The 23354-nt window shown below is 28.4% G+C and overlaps 1 protein-coding gene and 1 long non-coding RNA gene across 6 annotated transcripts in view; both read left to right on the plus strand.

Annotated features, from left to right (window-relative positions):
* Positions 1–3583: 3583 nt before the first annotated feature.
* Positions 3584–4461, plus strand: LOC142219639 (uncharacterized). Its single transcript, XR_012717684.1, has 2 exons — positions 3584–3872; positions 3937–4461. It is a non-coding gene; the product is annotated as an uncharacterized LOC142219639 (long non-coding RNA).
* A 2806-nt stretch (positions 4462–7267) lies between these two features.
* The window catches only part of mbc (dedicator of cytokinesis protein myoblast city), a 191824-nt gene continuing 175737 nt past the window's right edge, over positions 7268–23354 (plus strand). For all 5 annotated transcript variants that reach the window (XM_075289378.1, XM_075289369.1, XM_075289387.1 and 2 more), the window contains exon 1: positions 7268–8452. In XM_075289378.1, the coding sequence (XP_075145493.1) occupies positions 8410–8452 (43 nt within the window). In that variant the 5' untranslated portion in view covers positions 7268–8409. The remainder of the gene's footprint in view (positions 8453–23354) is intronic.

Below are 23354 nucleotides of genomic sequence, written 5' to 3' on the forward strand. Positions count from 1 at the left end.
CGAACATTTTTCTCACTAATTTAAAATAACAAATATTTTATATATTTTATTTGTTATTTATTATATTATTTTACCATATTATTTTTTAACAATCTCTCCGTATACCAAAACAACGCGATTCCAACTAGAAAAAACAACCGACGCGCAAACATATCGATTACACCCACGCGCAAACACATCGATTACGATGACAGGTATTGATTACAGGTAGACAATAGAAATTTAGGAAAATTTCCTATATTCTAACAAGTGTGTTTCCTTAAGTTTTGAAAGGATTGCATACTTCTTAGTACGAATGAACTAAAATATTTTTCTATGCCAAGTGTTCAAGGCATATTAAAGAGGTAAAGTCATGCAATCAGGTGACTAATATCGACATTCATCTTGTCAAAGGCTTTGTTTACGTTTTGTATTCAACAATGTTGATGTTTTATATATGCATTCAACAATACAACAACACTACACATACACAAACACAACAACACTACACATACAAACAAAACTTGAGTGATCTGCCATTTTAGTTTGACATTATTAATTTAATTAATATGCCTTGGCCAAGTGTTGTTCGTATGTATGAAAAACTTTCTATTATAAAGGAAGTCGCAGTTATCATTTTATAAGAAATTTAACTAATTTTGAGGAAACTTGGTTTTAGTTCGGTTTTTGTTTATTTTTACGAATGCTTTGTTATCGGTGAATAAAATTTTCTTTTTCAGTAGTAAATTCTTATACCCAGCGAAGAAAATAGTATGAGTAAAATTCCATGCCTTATTCTAGTTAATGAACTATTCCTAACTGATTACAGTTTAGGAATTTTTTACTGAAACGAGTAAATTTTATTATTTTTCACAAAAATTTACCTTGATGGAAATAAAATGGATAAACTATATTGATGAAAATTTTTTCTGGGTGTAATTTGAGCATTTTTTTTCTGGGTGTAATTTGAGCATTTCATACATTAAAAATGCAAGATTTCACTTCTTTTCTGTGATTGTTTTTAAACAGCTGATGACAGTGTTGCATATTTTTGGAGATGTCCTGGATAAACGAGTACTCTGTTTTCTTTTAGTCCTTCACGGTTTAGTGTATCCAGTGCTAAAAGAAAACAGCCCTAATGAAGTGCTGAAAACAAAGTTAATTCGCTTAAAATTATGAAAGGTATATCTGTGAACAATTTTTGAATTTCCAAATGGAATAAAGTGATAGTTTTCCAAATATTTTTCCAGACACGCTTCCTCCATTGGGCATAAAAGCACTGACTGATAGACGCTACAACATGTAACTTGCAACTTGTAACTCAACATCAATCTGTTTTTAATGAAAAAAAAAAAATATATATGTTAAATGTGTTGTGATATTGGTATAAATGTTATATTTATAAGAATTTATAAATGTTTAATAAAATTAATAAACTTCTAGAAAATCGGTTTTTTACTTGACCACAATGATTCTTTTACAACTATCTTAAAATGTACTTTGTCTGATTGTTTGAAGGGGCTCTTATTGGCGTCCTTCTAAATGTATCCAGAAGGGCACCTAATAATTGTACTCATGCGATACTTTTTTGTAGTTACTTGGCGTGGTACAACTTCTAAATAGTGACGGCGCTTTTCCGAGGAGTTTTGGATATCGTATACGGCTGGTTTCGACGTAGTGGGGATTCTCAGAAGCGCCCAAATTCAAAATATGATGTCAGGGTTGATAGACTTCTACAAAATCTATAGACTTAAAATTTAAGTCGGCTAATGCGCTTTACAGAATATCAGTTATTCCGGATGGAATTTCGGTGTTTGTACACCCAGAAAACAAATTCGTTGCCTCAACCGAATTATTTACCAACCGAAAGCAGGTGGTTCCATCAACTATCAATGATATCTGTCAGCACAACTAACATTTGACAATTGTAACTACATGGTAGTATGTTGGATCAACTTTGCATTGGTTGTCCCAATTTCATATTAATTGTTTTGTTTGTTGGTGCAACCGCCCTCGATTTTCTTTATTATTATCCTAACCAAATTCCAATATCAAATGAAAGGGCAGATTATATTGAGATTTTATTAATTTATTACAAGATTTATAATCATAATAAACTACGAAAATAAATACAAAAGGTGCTAACAACAAAGGCTTTTGATCTACATATATGTGTATATCAAGGCATATTAATTAAAGGTAAAGTCACGAGCAAACGTGTGTACACCCCATGATATTTAGAAAGTCAAACTAAAATGGCAGGTCACTTAAGTTGACATTTTGTGTATGTGTAGTGTTGTTGTATTGTAATATTTATGTACACAAAGAATGTAAACAAACATACTAAACGTAAACAAAGCCTTTGACAAGATGAATGTCGATATTAGTCACCTGATTGCATGACTTTACCTCTTTAATATGCCTTGTGTGTATATATGATATCAATTTACATTACAATTTACAATTTTTTATAGGTAATGTTTGTATACCAATGACAGATGGTTATTAGATTGCACTTATGTGGTCAAACTACAGAACCTAATTCAATATATACTTGCCAGAAATTTCTTCCTTAATGCGCTTTTCAGACTATCAGTTATTCCGGACGACAGTGCTCGTGTCGAACATATCCCATATATTGTGCAGATTATAAGTTAAGTCCGAAGGCATAATCGATACTGCTGCATGTTTATGGGATCGATAACACATTTACCGATTATTTAGTCATCGCCGACAAGTCGTATCGATCCGATACACTGTAAGATTCTTTACAAACACCGACATTCTGTCCGGAATAACTGATAGTCTGTAAAGCGCATAAGCCTCTAGATATAAATACTGATCGACTTATGCGCTTTACAGACTATCAGTTATTCCGGACGACAGCCCAATAAACACAGGATGAGCGTTTTTCAAATGCAACAACTTTTCAGTTTGAGGGTAACTATAATTATCAACATAAATTCAACTTGACTTGAAACAGCTCATATTCAATACATCTTCAAATTGTTTGCGAATTACTTCCAATTTGCCAAAATGTTGACGAAATCTTTGAAAAGGGGTTGAAGATAATATGAGAAAACTTTGACAAAACACTACCCTAAAATGCAACGAAAAAACCATGTGGTTTTCAATACTTGTTTGTGCAACGAAGTTCGTGGTAAATTGAAAGAAATAAAAAACATTTTAGACAAAAAAACTGAATTTACTCCAAATAGTTTCAAATAATACGTAAGTGAAAATAAAAAATTGATATGAAACTTTAAGGAAGACACTAAATTATATCTCTTTGCCGAAAACTAAAATTATGGATTGTACGTTCTTTAAAACATTAAAAAGCTGACCGATGAAAAAATGTTGGACAAGTAACTGGAACTGCTTCAAATAGTTTATAATAATTGGGAAGTCAATATGAAAAATTAAATCAACACTTTAGAGAAGTCACTAAATTTAAATCTCATTGCAGAAAACTAAAATATTTGGATGCTGCATTCTTGGAAACATTAAGAGTTTGACCAATGAAAAATGATGGTGGCTTATCGAAAAGAGAAAGTTTCCATAAATCAAAGTACAATGAATTAAACTTGGTATTTATATTTTTCCATATCAACTACTGGGTGATAATTCGCATCACGCCTATAGTTTAATTTACATCGCATCATCGGTTTAATTTGATATTTTGTGAATTGAAATTGCTGGAAATTTATTCTAACTCTCTAGTCATCAAGTTCCTTGCTAATTTCCCGAATTTTAATGAGTTTTACAAGAATTTTGTGACACCAACGTTCTTGAGGAATTTTGTGGGTTTCAATACATTTTGTGCCACGAAGTACGTGGTCAGTTATTTTTATTGACATAAAACCGAAATTAATCCAAAACGGTAATTATAATTGGTAAGTCAAAATAAAAAGTGAAATGAAAACGTAATGGAAATCACAAAACTCGATTGTTTTGCAGAAAACTAAAATCATTGGATGTTATATTCTTGGAAGATGTTGACCGGTGAAAAAATGATGAAGGAAACAACAAAGAAAAGATTCCAGAAAACTTGCAAAGTGCAACCAATTAAAACAAAGTGCAACAGTTCCTACATCAAGAACTTCTGGATGAAAATGTGCATTACATCAATTTACATTCCGTCATCAGTTTGATATTTTGTGAATTCCTCTTGATGGAATCTATTCTAACACGCAGGCCAGCAAGTTCCTCGATAGTAATTATTTGAAATTGTCAGCATATTAATTAATAATTAATTAATTAATAGTTATGTGACACCAACATTATGGGGGAAATTATACATGAAAAATGTTTAAGTTATTTAAAGTTGTATTGATAGTTTTAGTTATTAATACCTTTAATAAGATAATTATGTTTTGATTGGTATTATAACATATTATTATTTTTATATATTGTTAATGTTATTTTTAATATTATTATATTTTTAACGAAAAAAATTAATAAAATGTACAAAATCACTAGAAATTTAGTGTTGACTTTCAGTAAGAACTGGGATTGACTTTCATGCAAATTGTGGTTAGAAAATATTCGCAGCAATATTAGTTTTTAATTTGTCTCACATTGAAAACTGTTTGAGAAATTATTGAGTAGCAATGCATTTCAATTTGAGGATTACAATTGAGAGATTATTGCTATTGTGTTGAATTTTACTGTTGAGGGTAATGTCTGTTTTTTGTTGAGAACGCGATTTTCTCAACAATTTCTCAACTTGAATATTACCCTAATCCTTTGAAAAAATGTTTGAAAAATTATTGCATTTTAGTATTTTTCAAACGTTTGTGTTTATTGGGAGTGCTCGTGTCGTACATATCCCTCATATTGTGCACATTATAAATTAAGTCCGAAGGCATAATCGATACTGCTGCATGTTTATGGGATCGATAACACATTTACCGATTATTTAGTCATCGCCGACAAGTCGTATCGATCCGACACACCGTAAGATTCGTTACAAACACCGACATTCTAACCGGAATAGCTGATAGTCTGTAAAGCGCATTAGACTCTTCCTGTATTCTTAATACAATAAAAAAAGCACGCTTACCGTAAAAAGTATTTGTGTTTGTTGGTGTATGAAGCCTGCAATTTTTATGGAAAATTTGTAATATTCCTTTTTTTATAAATCGGTGCGATACTTACCTGAAGGCAACTTCTTTTCTATGGGATAAACTTTATTCAATGTATTGCGGACTATTATCAAGTAAATGTTGTTCCCCGTTTTGCAAATTTTGTAGTGTCACACCCAGAAAACAAATTCGTTGCCTCAACCGTATTATTTGCCAACCGAAAGCAGGTGGTTCCATCAACTATCAATGATATCTGTCAGCACAACTAACATTTGGCAATTGTAACTGCATGGTAGTATGTTGGATCAACTTTGCATTGGTTGTCGCAATCTCAAATTAATTGTTTTGTTTGTTGGTGCAACGGCACTCGATTTTCTTTATTATTATGCTAACCAAATTCCAATATTAAATGAAAGGCCAGATTTTATATAGGTAATGTTTGTATACCAATGACAGATGGTTATTAGGTTGCAATTATGTGGTCAAACTACAGAACCTAATTCAATATATACTTGCCAGACATTTCTTCCTTAAGCCTCTAAATATAAATACAGATCGACTTAGTTTCGTCCTGTGTGCTTAATACAATAAAAAAAAAGCTCGCTTGCCGTAAAAAGTATTTGTGTTTGTTGGTGTATGATGCCTGCAATGGAAACTTTTGTAATATTCCTTTTTTATTAATCGGTGCGATACTTACCGGAAGGCAACTTCTTTTCTGTGGGATAAACTTTATTCAATGTATTGCGGACTATTATCAAGTAATTGCTGTTCCCCGTTTTGCAAATTTGTAGCGTCATACCATTTACCATATCGATGTTGATATAAATATTCATTTGTTGCAACAACTATCTTACGCCCGTCCTATAATTGAACTAAGATTCTATTAGTATACTCAACTTTTGGTTGTACCAACCATTTGTTGATTCCCATGATGTAGGTCTCACTATGCTGGTGGTTAGCTCAACAATTTTATGCAGCATAAAGCCAAATTTATCGTCATTGGTTATTGTAACCAATTGAATGGTTATGGGAATTTCGTTTTGATCCTGTGAACTTTTTTATGGTCGTGTTGGATGTATAATGGGGAAAATAATCAAAACATTGTTCTTGTAACAAAAAATAAGTTACTGACATCATATCCTCATTGTAATGATCGAATTGCAACCAACCATTTATCTGGGTGCATGTTGTCGATGTCGATATAAATATTTATTTGTTGCAACAACTACCTTACGCCCGTCCTATAATTGAACTAAGATTCTATTAGTATACTCAACTTTTGGTTGTACCAACCATTTGGTGATTCCCATGATGTAGGTCTCACTATGCTGGTGGTTAGCTCAACAATTTTATGCAGCATAAAACCAAATTTATCGGCATTGGTTATTGTAACCAATTGAATGGTTATGGGAATTTCGTTTTGATCCTGTGAACTTTTTTATGGTCGTGTTGAATGTATAATGGGGAAAATAATGAAAACATTGTTCTTGTAACAAAAAATAAGTTACTGACATAATTTCCTCATTGTAATTATCGAATTGCAACCAACCATTTCTCTGGGTGCATAATCGATACTGCTGCATATTTATGGGATCGATAACACATTTACCGATTATTTAGTCATCGCCGACAAGTCGTATCGATCCGACACACTGTAAGATTCCTAACAAACACCGACATCCCGTCCGGAATAACTGATAGTCTGTAAAGCGCATTACGAGTCTGTGGTAGCGATAAGGATGGAATGGAACTTTGAAATGCTGGCCGCGTAGGTGCCTTTTTAGATAAATTTAGAACGACGCTAATAAGAACGACGCTAATATGCGTCTTACAGACTATAAGTTTTTCAAGACGTAATGTCTGTGTTTCTAAAGACGTAGAAACTAATTCTGGAATCTCCTCAAAGTTTATGTCGGCTGAAATCTCGATTGATTTCAGTAGAGCTGCAATCGAAAAATATCAAACGCCTCGTTGTTCACAACGAATTTTTTAATTCAACATAAAATCTACTGTGAGAACAATTCGAATATGGTGTGAACGTAGCTTAACCGCCGAAGAATCTTGCCATGTGTATGATACATGAAGAATACAAAAAAACTTTAAAACCGATAACGATTAATTCGATTACCGATTACAATGCCAATCGATAATTTATACCATCACAGTTTACCAGTTTGAATCAATCTATAGAAATAGTCGTTCGAAGAGGGTGTACGTCGGATGTTTTTTTTTGTGAGTGACAACAACAAATTGTAAACTTCTCGACTTTACTCCGAAAAGAAGTTTATCCGTGTGAGGAACGTGTTTTTTTGTTAAATATTGCACGTCAGTATTCAATTCAAATGGCGGCGTTATTGCATGCTTTGTATTTACGAAAAATGTCAATTTTGAAAAACAACAAGATCGCTGTCCCATTCATTCGCTGACAATAATCATAATAATAATAATAAAAAGTGACGAATAATGTAAGAAAGTAGAAAAAAACGAAAGACGATACTATTTTTCTGTGCTCCTCCAAGATTAAATTAATAACGGCTCATGGTGTGTGATAGCCAGGCACGGTGACCAATGTGTTTGGTTTTATATGTTCGGATTGTGTTTACTTATTTATAAATGTGTGTGTGTGTGTTTGTGTCACTACAGCAGCAGCAACAACCATCCATGAGAATGAATGGTGTTTGTATTGATATCTATGTGGTTTCAGTATGTGACAGCCAACTCCCCAATTAAATAAGCAAAACGCAAATATTTTTTAATTGAAATAAAAGCGACAAGCAAAAAAAAAAAAAGAAAAATATCGATCGAGATTGGTTTTTCCTGTTGAACAATGCGATATTTATGGCAACCATTTTCAAGTGAATGTGAAAAAAGTGAAACCTATTTGAGCGCGATCGTTATACTCTATCTCCAATTAATTACTTACAAGCACGGCAAGAAAATTGTAAATCTCAAATACAAAATAGTGATATAAGCAAATTAATCACAGCTGCATTGAAAAGAAGTATCTGATAAATTTAATAAAATTCCAAGGAAATCTTTAGAACGAATTTACAAACTTGCCTGTCTCATGGCTCTTAAATACCTGACCCAGTGAAGTGTTTTTGATTAGATTTTACTTTGAGTGTGTGTGTGTAAATGTGTGCGTTTTTTTGTCAAAAGGGGGTATTTAGTGCAACAAGTAACGAGAGAAGAGAACGAAAACAACAATAACAAACACCAACATTAAGAAGTTGAACTGAACTTCGATCGTTTGGAAATATAGAAATCCATAATTGAATTACATTTTTTTGCCTTGTGCTCACTTCTCTGTTAATTTCGTATCTGTCAAACTGCTGCGGCTGCTAACATGACTGTGTGGAATAGCAATCCGAAGCAAGTTTTCGGGATTGGTAAGTTCATAAATGTTTTTATTTTTATTTTATAGTATTTTTGTTGTTGTGTTTGTTGTTTTATTTTATGAGACTATGACAACGTCTTGTTATTGTAATTTTGCGGTTATTTATCTAACTGGCATTTGCCTCCCCCTCCCACATTGTTGCTGCTCACTGGCGAGTAATCGAAAGCAACAAGTGTTGTTTGTGTCATTTAATGAGCGGCAAATAGCCCCCAAAGTGAAATGTGATGAATACACAATGAAAAGCATAACATCAACGACAAGGACATTTCACATGTCAAACAATCAGAGATGGGCAAACTATGGCCCAAACATAATAAAATGAGGAAATTCACATAAAATAGAAGTCAATCGAAGAAAAACAAATAAATTAGTGTGTAGGGAAAGGTCTTCAAATATAAAAAAATTATAGGTCTGCGCGCATACTTTTCAACACCAAAAATTTTTCAGAATTTATAGTTTTTAAACCAATTAAAACAATAAACATATTCTTTTTTTGCTAAACTTCTAATTGACATTGTGAAATATATTGCACATATAAATTTTTTATGTCTTAAAAACAGCTGGTAATTATGATACATCTACGAAACATTTACTGAAAAAAATCTCTACAGCAGAAACTTCCAAGTTTCCTACTTTTGAATCAGTATTGTCATAATCTTTACATGCATTTTAAAAATGGGCAAAAAATCGGAAATATATAAAATATTAAAATAAAATTATATTTTTGGTTAAAACCAAAACAAAACGGAAAATTAGTACGCACATCTATGCATTTCAATAAAAAGGCATAACAAAATCAGTTTTGTATGAAAATAACATTAAAATATATATTTATTTTTTTTGTAAAAAAAATATTAAAAAAAAGAGAAAATAAATATACATAATAATATACATGATTTACCTATAACACTGAATATGGCAATTTTTATACCCGCGCCACACTGTGGAACAGGGTATTATAAGTTAGTGCATATGTTTGCAACACCCAGAAGGAGACGAGATAGACACATGGTGTCTTTGGCAATAATGCTCAGGGTGGGTCCCTGAGTCGATCTAGCCAACTCTGTCTGTCCGTCCGTCCGTCTGTCTGTGAACACATTTTTGTCGCAGTTTAAGTCCAATCGCCTTCAAATTTGGCACAAGTTCCTGTTTTGGGTCTGAATAGAACCCTATTAATTTTGGAAGAAATCGGTTCAGATTTAGATATAGCTTCCATATATATCTTTCGCCCGATATGCACTTATATGGACCCAGAAGCAAGAGTTTTATCCTGATTTGCTTGAAATTTTGCACAAACATAACACTTGGTCGTATAGTCAAGTGTGCAAAATTTGATTGAAATCGGTTCATATTTAGATATAGCTCCCATATATACGTATCTTTCGCCCGATATGGACTTATATGGCCCCAGAAGCCAGAGTTTTACGCTAATTTGCTTGAAAATTTGCACCAGGAGAACAATAAAGGGTGATACGGTCAAAATTTGGTCAATATAAACTTGACGTATTTCTTTCAATATTGCATTTAAAAAACCTGAAAACCCCTCATTTTGAAGGTGAGTAGAATGTATTTTGATTTTGGAATTCACTCTTCAGTTGTCAAAATGCCGTCCAAGCAAGAAGAACAGCGTATCAAAATTTTGCTCGCGCATCGCGAAAATCCGAGCTACTCGCACGCAAAGCTGGCAAAATCGCTAAAAGTTGCCAAATCAACCGTTACAAATGTAATTAAAGTGTTTGGGGAACGTTTGTCGACAGCCAGGAGTCTGGATCGGGGGGAAATCGAAAACCGGAAGCCGCTGAGACGACAAAGAGAGTTGCCGGTAGTTTCAACCTCTCTAACCTAACCTCTCTCTCCGAGATGCCGCAAATAAGCTGGGTGTTCGTCTACAAACGTGCATCGAGCCGAAAAACGAGCCGGACTGTCGACTTACAAGAAGGTAGTGACTCCAAATCGCGATGATAAACAAAATACGACGGCCAAAGCGCGATCCCGCTGACGAAGTTTGACTGCGTGGTAATGGACGACGAAACCTACGTCAAAGCCGACTACAAGCAGCTTCCGGGACAGGAGTTTTATACGGCAAAAGGAAGGGGAAAAGTAGCAGATATTTTCAAGCACATAAAACTGTCAAAGTTCGCAAAGAAATATCTGGTTTGGCAAGCTATCTGTACCTGTGGCTTGAAAAGCAGCATTTTCATAGCTTCCGGGACTGTCAACCAAGAAATTTACGTGAACGAGTGTTTGAATAAACGTCTGCTGCCTTTCCTGAAGAAACATGGTTGTTCCGTACAGTTTTGGCCGGGTTTGGCATCTTGCCATTACGGTAAAAAGGTCATGGAGTGGTACGCCGCCAACAACGTGCAGGTGGTTCCCAAGGACAAGAACCCTCCCAACACGCCAGAGCTCCGCCCAATTGAGAAATACTGGGCTATTGTCAAGCGGATCCTAAAAAAGACCAAAAAAAAAAAAACTGCTAAGGACGAGCAGCAGTTCAAGGCAAACTGGCTTTCTGCGGCGAAGAAGGTGGACAAGGTGGCTGTACAAAATCTGATGGCAGGTGTCAAGCGTGAGGCCCAGCAATTCGGATTTGGAAAAGCGAAAGCCTAACTGAATATTTTTCCTGAATTTTATACTAATTGAACTTGAAAAAGAAATTTAATTTGATTTTTTAAATAAACGATTTCACCGATTTACACGCGTTTTCCCTTGACCAAATTTTGACCGTATCACCCTTTAGTGTACCAACCCAGGGCATTAGCCGACTTAAATTTGAAGTCTATAGATTATAAATTTTGTTCAGATAGAGTAACATTTGTCGGATTTGATATAGTATCGAAAATGTGGATTTACAAAGTGGTGCAGGGTATAATATAGTCGGACCGCCCGACTTTAGACTTTCCTTACTTGTTTGTACTGTACTATAATTCTATTATGTTCGTATTACACATTCTGTGTATGTCATTGTCAATTTTGGTGTTAAAATAGCTTGGTTTATTTAAATTTAGGTAATATGTTGAATAAATCATTCTCTACTGAGCTAATAATTCGATAATATTTTTAATTTAATGAAATGTTGCAATGCAATGGATCGAACTTAAGATTTGAGAATCTGTCGAGGAAAATTTAAATTCAATATTTGAAGTCTAAGAAATTCAGCTAACAAAACTATTTTATATTTATATTTAAATTATTAAAATTCGAAAGCAAACGTGATATGTTTCATATATCTAAAGTTTATTTTTTGTAAAGTGTGCTGCCACAAATCTATAAATTTTCAATTAATTAAGTTTAATACCTAATTTACGTTTCGATTGGAATAATAAATTTTCATAAATCTAATTGCGCTTGGTCAAAAAACTATAGTTTGAGGTATAAAGACGCCTGATACCATTTTTTTCTCTGCAAGATAAATGCAATTAAATGTAATTTAAACATCGTAAACAAAATTCCATTGAGATCGGAAGTAGCCTATGGAGATATGTCGAATAGAACATGGAAAGTTTATTGGAGTTGCAGCATCTTCTCTAATCAACTTGAACTCATGTTTGCCCCTTCATATGTATATTAAATGGTCCAATGGCCGACACATACTTGACTTCTTTGGAAATTTTTTATGCCTCTTACTGCATTTATAAAAATACGATAAGGCTTCTTTGGCTTGCCATAAAACTTACCCCAAAAAACTACCTTTGATTTTTTTCGGCTTTGGTTTCCAGAATTTTTCGTTTTTTTTATTTCGAGAAGAAATTATGTACATATTTGATCTTTATGCGTATTCTTGGTTAAAAAGGCGAGTGACCTCCTGCTGTGGAACTTGTTGCAACAGGGTTTTTATTGTTTTGTTTCATTCACTCTCTCGTCCACTGAAATATTCCACAGAGCCAACCTTTATAAAATGTTTTGGGTTACAATTTCAGTTTTCTTAATTTTGTGTGAGTGTATGTGCGTGCGTGTTTTGTTTACCTTTTTCTCATGCATTTGTTCAAATACATGGGGTTTTGTTTTATATGCATTGTTGCATTTTCAACAACGCCGCCACCACCGACACCACTTGAATGACTTTGGAGAATGAGCATCATATGTAGCAAAACAAAAACAACAAAAGTAGCTGCATTAGAGGCTACTGTAAATGTTCATTTTCTTTTGTTGTTGTTGTTGTGGACTAGAGATTGCGATCTTGATCTAATTTAATGCTCATTTTAAGACATCTATTTTTTAAGTGTTGTTTGTTTTTGTAGTGCATTATAGTAATGTGTAAGAAATTAGTAACCCGTGCACTTTTAGGCTTCTACTACACCCACCACCTCCCCAGAGTGCTGCAATGCAATGGCATTTGTTTATTTTTAATTTCTTTACTATTTGTTGAGTGATGTATCTCAGCTGCAGCAGCATCTCCTTCTCTTGGTGTCTCTCTCACTCCACCTCTTCACTTTATGTGAATGAGGTATATGTGTGCTTTTGTGTTTTTGTATATGTACATATAACGGCAATGACCGTGATTTTCATTGGCATTTTGCTATTAAATTACTTTTAAATGGAGTTGTAAAGAAATAATTGCTCATGCTCATGTATATTAGGGTAGTTTACCAAAGTTAAAAGCTGTATGTGATATATTTGGTATTTGAAAAGTGAGAGTTAATGTAATAGTAAAAAAATGTTTGAGTGAAATCTTTTTTTTAGTTTTATGTCATTTTATTTAAACAGTTTGCAATTTGTGTGTAATCTTTTGTATGTTGATTGAAATTATAGGGTGGACCTATTATAATGCGAAACTTTAATTTTGAATAAAAAATATTTTAATGTTTTTTTTTTTGGTTTTAATTGTTAAAGGATCTCTGAGAATTATGTATAAAACAAAATACACATGGACATGTGACATTTTTTCTTTATATAGAAAATAACTAGGGATTTATTATATTAGGGCTGTTTTCTTTTAGCACTGGATATGCTAAGCCGTTAAGGACTAAAATAAAACAGAGTACTCGTTTATCCAGGACATCTCCAAAAATATGCAACACTGTCATCAGCTGTTTAAAAACAACCATAGAAAAGAAGTGAAATCTTGCATTTTTAATGTATGAAATGCTTAAATTAGTAATAAACATTTACTGCTGCGATTATTTATGACACTGTATCACTTTGAATTTTATGTTTTTCGATAAAATAGTCACAATAAATTGCTATTGTGAATAGAAGAAGCGTCACTTTATCCAAAAACAATCTGGCAACATCGGCGCGACTTGCACTGATGAGATGTTCTGGATAGAACACCAGTGCAACGATGTTCTGGATAGCCCATACAAATGTTACATCTAGTGCAAAAAGAAAACAGCCCTATTGTAAAAAGCTCCTTCGAAAAATTAAGGTCAAATGATAAATACATATTTTTTTGATTGTAAATTTATTTTTATTTATTTATTTTTTTTTTTGTACCTTTATTATAATTACATATTATAAAAATATATGACTAAATTTATTTTTTATGTTAATTATTCATTTATATAAATATGTTTTCTCTTACGTTATCTGTGTATTAGAATATTTTTTTTGTGTCCCCTCACTAAGTCATTTATTAGAAGTGTAATTATTGGATATGTAATTATAAGGAATTTACCAATAAAAAAAATAAATAATCGATTGTTTTTAATAATCCAGTCATATCTCATGAAACTTGTAAAATAATGCATTTCTAATATCTTAAGTACAGCAGTAGATAAAATATTACATTGACAAATAAATGACAACAAATTTTATTTGGGTATATGAATTTATTCTTGATTTTGAAGTTGTACCATAACATATTTTCTTTTGGAGGTGATTAATTCTAAACTTCTCTAATGATTTATGGTATTTGGTTATTATTTAATGATTAATGTTTTAATACTTTATTTTTTAATGTGTTTCTTTGGTACTACTAACCCACATATCCACATATTTTCAACGAATATGCCATGGGGGAAAAAGCATAACTTATATTGTAAAAATTAGTATACTCTGGCTGGCCGATATGTAATGCAGTATACTCTGGCTGGCCGATATGTAATGCAACAATTTAAAGCGCTATATATTTTTTATTTTTATTGTTTTTATATAAAGGTGGGTATTAAGTTCGAGTTTAGCCGCTAAAATCGTCATTTTTTCACGATTACTTTTATTTAATTATCCATTTTAAGGAATACAAACTTTGTGAAAACTTGCTTTGGGATATACCCCATCAAGTTATAATAAAATCTGCAACAAATATGTATAATTTTATGCCACTTTTTACTGATTTAGTTTTCACTTTAGTGAAAAAACTCGAACTTAATACCCACCTTAAGAGCAAAAATGTCGAAAATATCATCAAATTTTCGCATATTTCAGTATAGATTTGTTCGAATTGGCTTCTTATGGCTGCACAAAATGATGACGATCCACATTTTGGTATTTTTACTGCCAACCTTAGGTTAGGTTAGGTGGCAGCCCTATGTATCAGGCTCACTTATACTATTCAGTCCATTGTGATACCACAGTGGTGAACTTCTCTGAATGCTGCCTGATACCAAGTTAAGCTCAATGACAAGGGCCCTCCTTTTTATACCTGAATCCGAACGGCGTTTCACATTGCAGTGAAAACACTTAGAGAAGCTTTGACTCTGGAAATTCATCCTTATTTTTTGTACACTAACGTCATTCTTCGTCATTTTTACATTTATTTAACAAACTGACTAATGAGAGTAAGGGAGTAAAATGTATTGTAATTGTAAATCAAGGATGTAAAAGTTGGTACAATTGTACTAAATTTGGTACATTCCGCTTCTCAAAAGTACAATGGTAGTACAATGACCTATTTGGTACAATTTAAAATATCCAGTTCGTCTTCAAAATGCTCGAGAAGTCCCAATTAATTAATTGTTCAAAATAAATTTTATTGTACACATATTTTAGGTATTGACCAAATTGCAATAAAATTTAACAAAAAATTTCTATTTAAAATTTGGAGTTCGATGTGTATCTGACAATAAAATATAACGTTTCGGAATTAAATGGAAATATTCAAGATCAAATAGGGAATCCATATAGACAATTTTTTCTGTATCCTGAAATGGATTAAAAATTTATATTAGGCATTTTATGAAGTATTTGCATTGAATTTTAGTCTTGATACTGAGGTCAAGTCGAAACTTCCGCCAGATCATGGAAAAACTCTTGAGTGACAAATTGTCTTCACTCAATTAATTTCCAATATTAAATTCCTGAATATGCCGAATGAATATTTTCATACGAAAATATGATGAAGGCTTCGACAACAAAAACATTGGAAGGAAATATATTTTGAATTTTGACTCCCACAAAACCTCTACAAATAGCACCTTCGTTATTTCACAAGTTGATAAATATATTTTTATTTTTCGGTTACTATTTTCCAATACATTATTTTTGAAATTTGGTACATTTTTAACCAAAAAAGTACACTTTTTTTATTCTCTTTGGTACAATTTAAAATTTTGATTTTTCATCCCTGTTGTAAATGATCACTAGCGTGGCAACGATTTCTTAATCCATTAATGAGTATTTAACATGGATGATCCTGTTAATGCAATTTAACATTTGAAGCAAGTTAACATAAATGAGTAAATGTCTGTTACAGACTGTATTTTTACTCTTCAATGAGCAATTTTGTATAGACAGGTATAATTCCCCATATCACTATACAGAACTTTGTTAATGTTCAATATAGTACTGTGAACTTCCATACGATGTTCTGCTAAGTCATTAGCAGTGCACTGTTAATTTGGCGGTTTATATCCACGGTTGCCACTGTTGATTTTTACTGTTCGGTAGATTGGTAGAATTTTTAATGTTTTTGTAGATTTTGCAAAATATTCCTCTCTAACTTAAGGTATTTCAAAAATAGAAATAAAATTTTTGACAAAATTTTCTGTAGAAATAAAATTTTAACGAAATTTTCTATAGAAATAAAAGTTTGAAAAAATTTTCAATAGAAATAAAATTTTGACAAAATTTTCAATGGAAATAAAATTTTGACAAAATTTTCTATAGAAATAAAAGTTTGAAAAATTATCAATAGAAATAAAATTTTGACAAAATTTTCAATAGAAATAAAATTGTGAAAAAAAATTCTATAGAAATAAAATTTTGACAATATTTTCTTTAGAAATGAAATTTGAATAAATTTATTAAAGAAATAAAATTTTGACAATTTTTTTTAAAGAAATACAATTTTGACAAAGTTTTCTAATTTAATAAACACTGAAAAAACAGTGAACCCACCAGGAAGAAAACTTTTGATTAATTTTAGAAAATTTTGAATATTTATAGAAATTTTTAACTAAACAGTACTACAAGCGCTTCCATCACGCCGATATCACAAAAATAAGTAAATATTTTCGACAAATTCAAGAAAATTTATTAGACGTAAATAATTTTCTTTCACTTGTTAAAGAAAATTTTGTAGTTTTAAGGAAAAAATTGAAGTTCAAAATGGCAAGAATGTCTTTAGTGACATACGAAGTTCATGATGAACGCTTTTGTAGTAAAATTTACCAATTTAAAGAAATAATCAACTATTTTGTGAGAAATACGAATTTAGTAAATCTTTATGCATAATTTGTGTATAATTTTTTCCCGTTTTTTAGTCCATTTATCTAACGTATGCAAAAAATTATTGGAGTAAAGGAAACTTTCTCCAAACATAATAATTGTATGAACTAAAATATAGTTAAATTGGCTTTAGTGAAATAGAGAGTTAACTTTTTTTTGAGTGAAGGTTTGAAAAAAATCTATAATATGTATTCAATATTCTATAATATTCAAATTTTGACAAAATTGTTAATAGAAATAAAATTTTCAATAGAATAAAATTTTCTCTAGAAATAAAGTTTTGACAAAATTTTCTATAGAAATCAAGTTTTGACAAAAATTTTTATAGAAATCAAATTTAGATATAAATTTCTATAGAAATCAAATTTTGACAAAATTTTCTATAGAAATCAAATTTGTCAATTTTGTTATTTTCTATAGAAATCAAAAATTGACAATATTTTCTATAGAAATCAAATTTTTAAAAAATTTTCTATAGAAATACAATTTTTAAAAGGAATTTTTATAGAAATAAAATAAAAAAAAACCATAGAAGTATAATTTTGACAAAATTTTCTATAGAAATAAAATTAAAAAAAAATCTTTAAAAATAAAATTTTGACAAAATTTTCTATAGAAATAAAATTTTAACAAAATTTTCTATAGAAATAAAATTTTGACAAGATTTTCTATAGAAATGAAATTTTGAAAAAAATTATATAGACGTATAATTTTGACAAAATTTTCTATAGAAATAAAATTAAAAAAAAATCTTTAAAAATAAAATTTTGACAAAATTTTCTATAGAAATAAAATTTTAACAAAATTTTCTATAGAAATAAAATTTTGACAAGATTTTCTATAGAAAATAAATTTTGACAAAATTTTCTATAGAACTGAAATTTTGACAAAATTTTCTATAGAAATCAAATTTGGACAAAATTTTCTATATAAATAAAATTTGGACACAATTTTCTATAAAAATCAAATTTTGACAATATTTTCTATAGAAATCAAAATTTGACAATATTTTCTATAGAAATCAAAATTTGACAATATTTTCTATAGAAATCAAATTTTAACAAAATTTTCTATAGAAATAAAATTTTGACAAGATTTTCTATAGAAATCAAATTTGGACAAAATTTTCTATATAAATAAAATTTGGACACAATTTTCTATAAAAATCAAATTTTGACAATATTTTCTATAGAAATCAAAATTTGACAATATTTTCTATAGAAATCAAATTTTAACAAAATTTTCTATAGAAATAAAATTTTGACAAGATTTTCTATAGAAATTAAATTTTGACAAAATTTTCTATAGAACTGAAATTTTGACAAAATTTTCTATATAAATAAAATTTGGACACAATTTTCTATAAAAATCAAATTTTGACAATATTTTCTATAGAAATCAAAATTTGACAATATTTTCTATAGAAATCAAATTTTTAAAAAATTTTCTATAGAAATAAAATTTTTAAAAGGAATTTCTATAGAAATAAAATTAAAAAAAAACAATTTTGACAAAATTTTCTATAGAAATAAAGTTAAAAAAAAATCTTTAAAAATAAAATTTTGACAATATTTTCTATAGAAATAAAATTTTTAAAAAATTTTCTATAGAAATAAAAGTTTTAAATAATTTTCTATACAAATAACATTTTTAAAAAATTTTCTATAGAAATAAAATTTAAAAAAAAAAATCTTTAAAAATAAAATTTTGACAAAATTTTCTATAGAAATAAAATTTTGAGACAATTGTCTATAGAAATAAAATTTTGATAAAATCTTCTATAGAAATGAAATTTTGACAAAATGTTGATATAAATTTCTATAGAAATCAAATTTTGACAAAATTTTCTATATAAATAAAATTTGGACAAAATTTTCTATAGAAATCAAATTTTGACAATATCAAAATTTGACAATATTTTCTATAGAAATCAAATTTTTAAAAAATTTTCTAAAGAAATAAAATTTAAAAAAAAAATTATAGAAGTATAATTTTGACAAATTTTTCTATAGAAATAAAATTGAAAAAAAAATCTTTCAAAATAAAATTTTGACAATATTTTCTATAGAAATAAATTTTTTAAAAAATTTCTATAGAAATAAAAGTTTTAAACAATTTTCTATAAAAATAAAATTGTTAAAAAATTTTCTATAGAAATAAAATTTAAAAAAAGTCTTTAAAAATAAAATTTTGACAAAATTTTCTATAGAAATAAAATTTTGAGACAATTGTCTATAGAAATAAAATTTTTACAAGATTTTCTATAAAAATAAAATTTTGACAAAATAAGATTGTTTTGTTTGGTAGTTTTTTTTGGAAAAATGTTCTTCATGTTTTGGTTTTTTGGTTCGAGTGGCAACCGTGGTTATATCTCCGCTAGAAAAATTCGGAATTTATAGTCAATGTTAAGTTAAAAATTGTTGAGGGTATTTTATGTATAAACAAAACTAGCGTAATGTTTTAAAATTTTATTTTTAAAATTACGCTCCAACATAAATTCCATAAGCCTTTTACCATAAATAAGTTTTTGTTTGCTGTTATCACACTCATTATATAGTATAGAACTTTTGTATATCAAATTTATTTATGTATACTAATATTTCCACTTATAGCAAATTGGTCTGGAAAGGCTTTATCATCTAGATATCGATTAAATTTTATTACACCATATAATTGATTTTGTTTTTTTCATATTTTTCCTCTACCCTTTTCATTTAATATTGAATACTGTGGTATAAGGGGTACAGTGTTTGTTTAGGTTAGTTTTTTGTTTTTGTTCTTTCTATATTAATTATGGATATTTTATAGTTTCTTCCCTTGGTATGTATTTCATCTATTTCATTAAATTTTGCAAGAATAGCATTTTTTGCAAAGAGTAGATGGTGGTAAATTTAAAACACCCTTATTATTTATATCCGCATGTTAGCTTCCTTTTTTCCAGGAATATCACGATTATTATTATCATAGTGGGTGTAGTAAATTTCAAGCAATTTGGGATATTTCGTGTTAATCCTTAGAAGACCCAAGATGGGTGTTTTAAACTACCCCTATATTAATGTTGTCATTTACAATAGAATATTGAGTGATATGGGTCTCAATTGATGTATCAAAATTAAGGGGGTCAATATATCAAATCTTCCATGTGGTGATTATTATATTATATATTTTTTTTTAACAAGAAATGAAAAGATTTCTGGGTGCTTGAAGGGAAAATGGGGTGAATAAATTACCATTGTTAATAAAGTCTATCAAACGTATGCAGTAAAATGTCAACATGATTAGCTGTTAAATTTTTAGTTCAAAATCAGGTTCTTCTGGAAGCATTTCATTATTCAAATAGATTGACAAAATCGAAAGATTTCTCTTTTTTATATTTAAATGAATGTAATGAAAATTAAATAATACAACATACAATAAAATTTATAAAAAAAAATAATATGAAAATACTATTAAAATTAAACAAAAATTAATTAAAAAAATGAATTTATTCAATTTATTTATTTCCCGCAAATATTCATATTCCATTTGCATTTACCCATTTACCTTGTTTCTAATGCTCTTTTAAAGCTGTCATTCATGTTGCAGTGTTAAGTACTCATTTCTATGGCCTAATATTTTTCCAAAATTACACAAAAATTTCGTACCAGCGGACCATTTTTCCAAATTAAATTAATATCATTTAAAAGTTACAATTTGTCCAAAATTTTACTTCCATAGAAATTTTTTTTCAAAATTTTATTTCTATTCAAAATTTTTATTTCTTTAGAAAATTTTGTGAAAATTTTATTTCTATAGAAAATTTTGTGTAAATTTTATTTCTATTGAAATTTTTTTCAAAATTCTATTTCTTTAGAAAATTTTGTCAAAATTCTATTTCTTTAAAAAAATTTGTCAAAATTCTATTTCTATAGAAAAGTTTGTCAAAATTTAATTTCTGTAGAAAATTTTTTTAATATTTTATTTCTGTAGAAAATTTCGTCAACATTTTATTTCTATAGTAAATTTTGCCAAAATTTTATTTCGATAGAAAATTTTGTCAATATTTTATTTGTGTAGAAAATTTTGTCAGTATTTTATTTCTATAGAAAATTTTGTGAAAATTTTATTTCTGTAGAAAATTTTGTCAATATTTTATTTCTATAGAAAATTTTGTTAATATTTTATTTCTATAGAAAATTTTGACAAAATTTTATTTCTGTAGAAAATTTTGTCAATATTTTATTTCTGTAGAAAATTTTGTCAAAATTTTATTTCTATAGAAAATTTTGTCAAAATTCTATTTCTTTAGAAAATTTTGTCGAAATTTTATTTCTATAGAAAACTTTGTCAAAATTTTATTTTTGTAGAAAATTTTGTCAATATTTTATTTCTAGAGAAAACTTAGACAAAATTCTATTTCTTTAGAAAATTTTGTCAAAATTCTATTTCTTGAGAAAATTTTGTCAAAATTCTATTTTTATAGAAAATTTTGCCAAATTTTATTTCTACAGAAAATTTTGCCACATTTTTTCTTCTATAGAAAATATTTTTAAAATTTCATTTCTATAGAAAATTTTGTCAATATTTTATTTCTGCAGAAAATTTTGTCAACATTTTATTTCTGTAGAAAAGTTTGTCAAAATTTTATATCTGTAGAAAATGTTGTCAATATTTTATTTCTATAGAAAATTTTGTCAAAATTCTATTTCTTTAGAAAATTTTGTCAAAGTTTTATTTCTATAGAAAATTTTGTCAAAATTTTATTTTCATAGAAAATTTTCTCAAAATTTTATTTCTATAGAAAATTATGTGAAAATTTTACTTCTATAGAAAATTTTGTCCAAATTGTATTTCTCAAAAAAAATTTTGTCAAAATTATATTTCTTTAGAAAATTTTGTCAAAATTCTATTTCTTTAGATAATTTTGTCAAAATTTTATTTCCACAGAAAATTTAGCCACAATTTTTCTTCTATAGAAAATGTCTTTAAAATCTTATGTCTATAGAAAATTTTGACAAAATTCTATTTCTTTAACAAATTTTGTCAAAATGTTATTTCTATAGAAAACTTTGTCAAAATTCTATTTCTTTAGACAATTTTGTCAAAATTCAATTTCTTGAGAAAATTTTGCCACAATATTTCTTCTATAGAAAATGTTTCAAAATTTTATTTCTGTAGAAAATTTTATCAAAATTTTACTTCTACAGAAAATTTTGCCACAATTTTTCTTCTACAGAAAAGGTCTTCAAAATTTTATTTCTATAGAAAATTTTGTCAAAATTCTATTACTTTAGAAAATTTTTCAATATTTTATTTCTGTAGAAAATTTTGTCAAAATTTTATTTCTATAGAAAATTTTGTCAAAATTTTATTTCTATAGAAAATTTTGTCAAAATTTTATTTCTATAGAAAATTTTGTCAAAATTCTATTTCTTGAGAAAATTTGTCAAAATTCTATTTCTAAAGAAAATTTTGTCAAAATTTTATTTCTATAGTAAATTTTGCCAAAATTTTATTTCGATAGAAAATGTTGTCAATATTTTTTTTCTGTAGAAAATTTTGTCAAAATTTTATTTCTACAAAAAATTTTGCCACAATTTTTCTTCTATAGAAAATGTCTTCAAAATTTCATTTCTATAGAAAATTTTGTCAATATTTTATTTCTGCAGAAAATTTTGTCAACATTTTATTTCTGTAGAAAAGTTTGTCAAAATTTTATTTCTGTAGAAAATTTTGTCAATATTTTTATTTCTATAGAAAATTTTGTCAAAATTCTATTTCTTTAGAAAATTTTGTCAAAGTTTTATTTCTATAGAAAATTTTGTCAAAATTTTATTTTCATAGCAAATTTTGTCAAAATTTTTTTTCTATAGAAAAATTGACAAAGTTTTATTTCTATAGAAATTTTGTCAAAATTTTATTTTCATAGAAAATTTTGTCAAAATTTTATTTCTATAGAAAATTATGTGAAAATTTTACTTCTATAGAAAATTTTGTGAAAATTTTACTTCTATAGAAAATTTTGTCCAAATTGTATTTCTATAAAAAATTTTGTCAAAATTATATTTTTTAGAAATTTTTGTCAAAATTCTATTTCTTTAGATAATTTTGTCAAAATTCCATTTCTATAGAAAATTTTTTCAAAATTTTATTTTTATAGAAAATTTTGTCAAAATTTTTTGACAACATTTTATTTCTATAGAAAATTTTGTCAAAATTCTAGTTCGTTAGAAAATTTGTCAATATTATATTTCTGTAGAAAATTTTGTCAAAATTCTATTTCTTTATAAAAGTTTGTCAAAGTTTTA

This window comes from Haematobia irritans, chromosome 1, assembly GCF_050003625.1.
Source record: "Haematobia irritans isolate KBUSLIRL chromosome 1, ASM5000362v1, whole genome shotgun sequence".
Classification (NCBI taxonomy): domain Eukaryota; kingdom Metazoa; phylum Arthropoda; class Insecta; order Diptera; family Muscidae; genus Haematobia; species Haematobia irritans.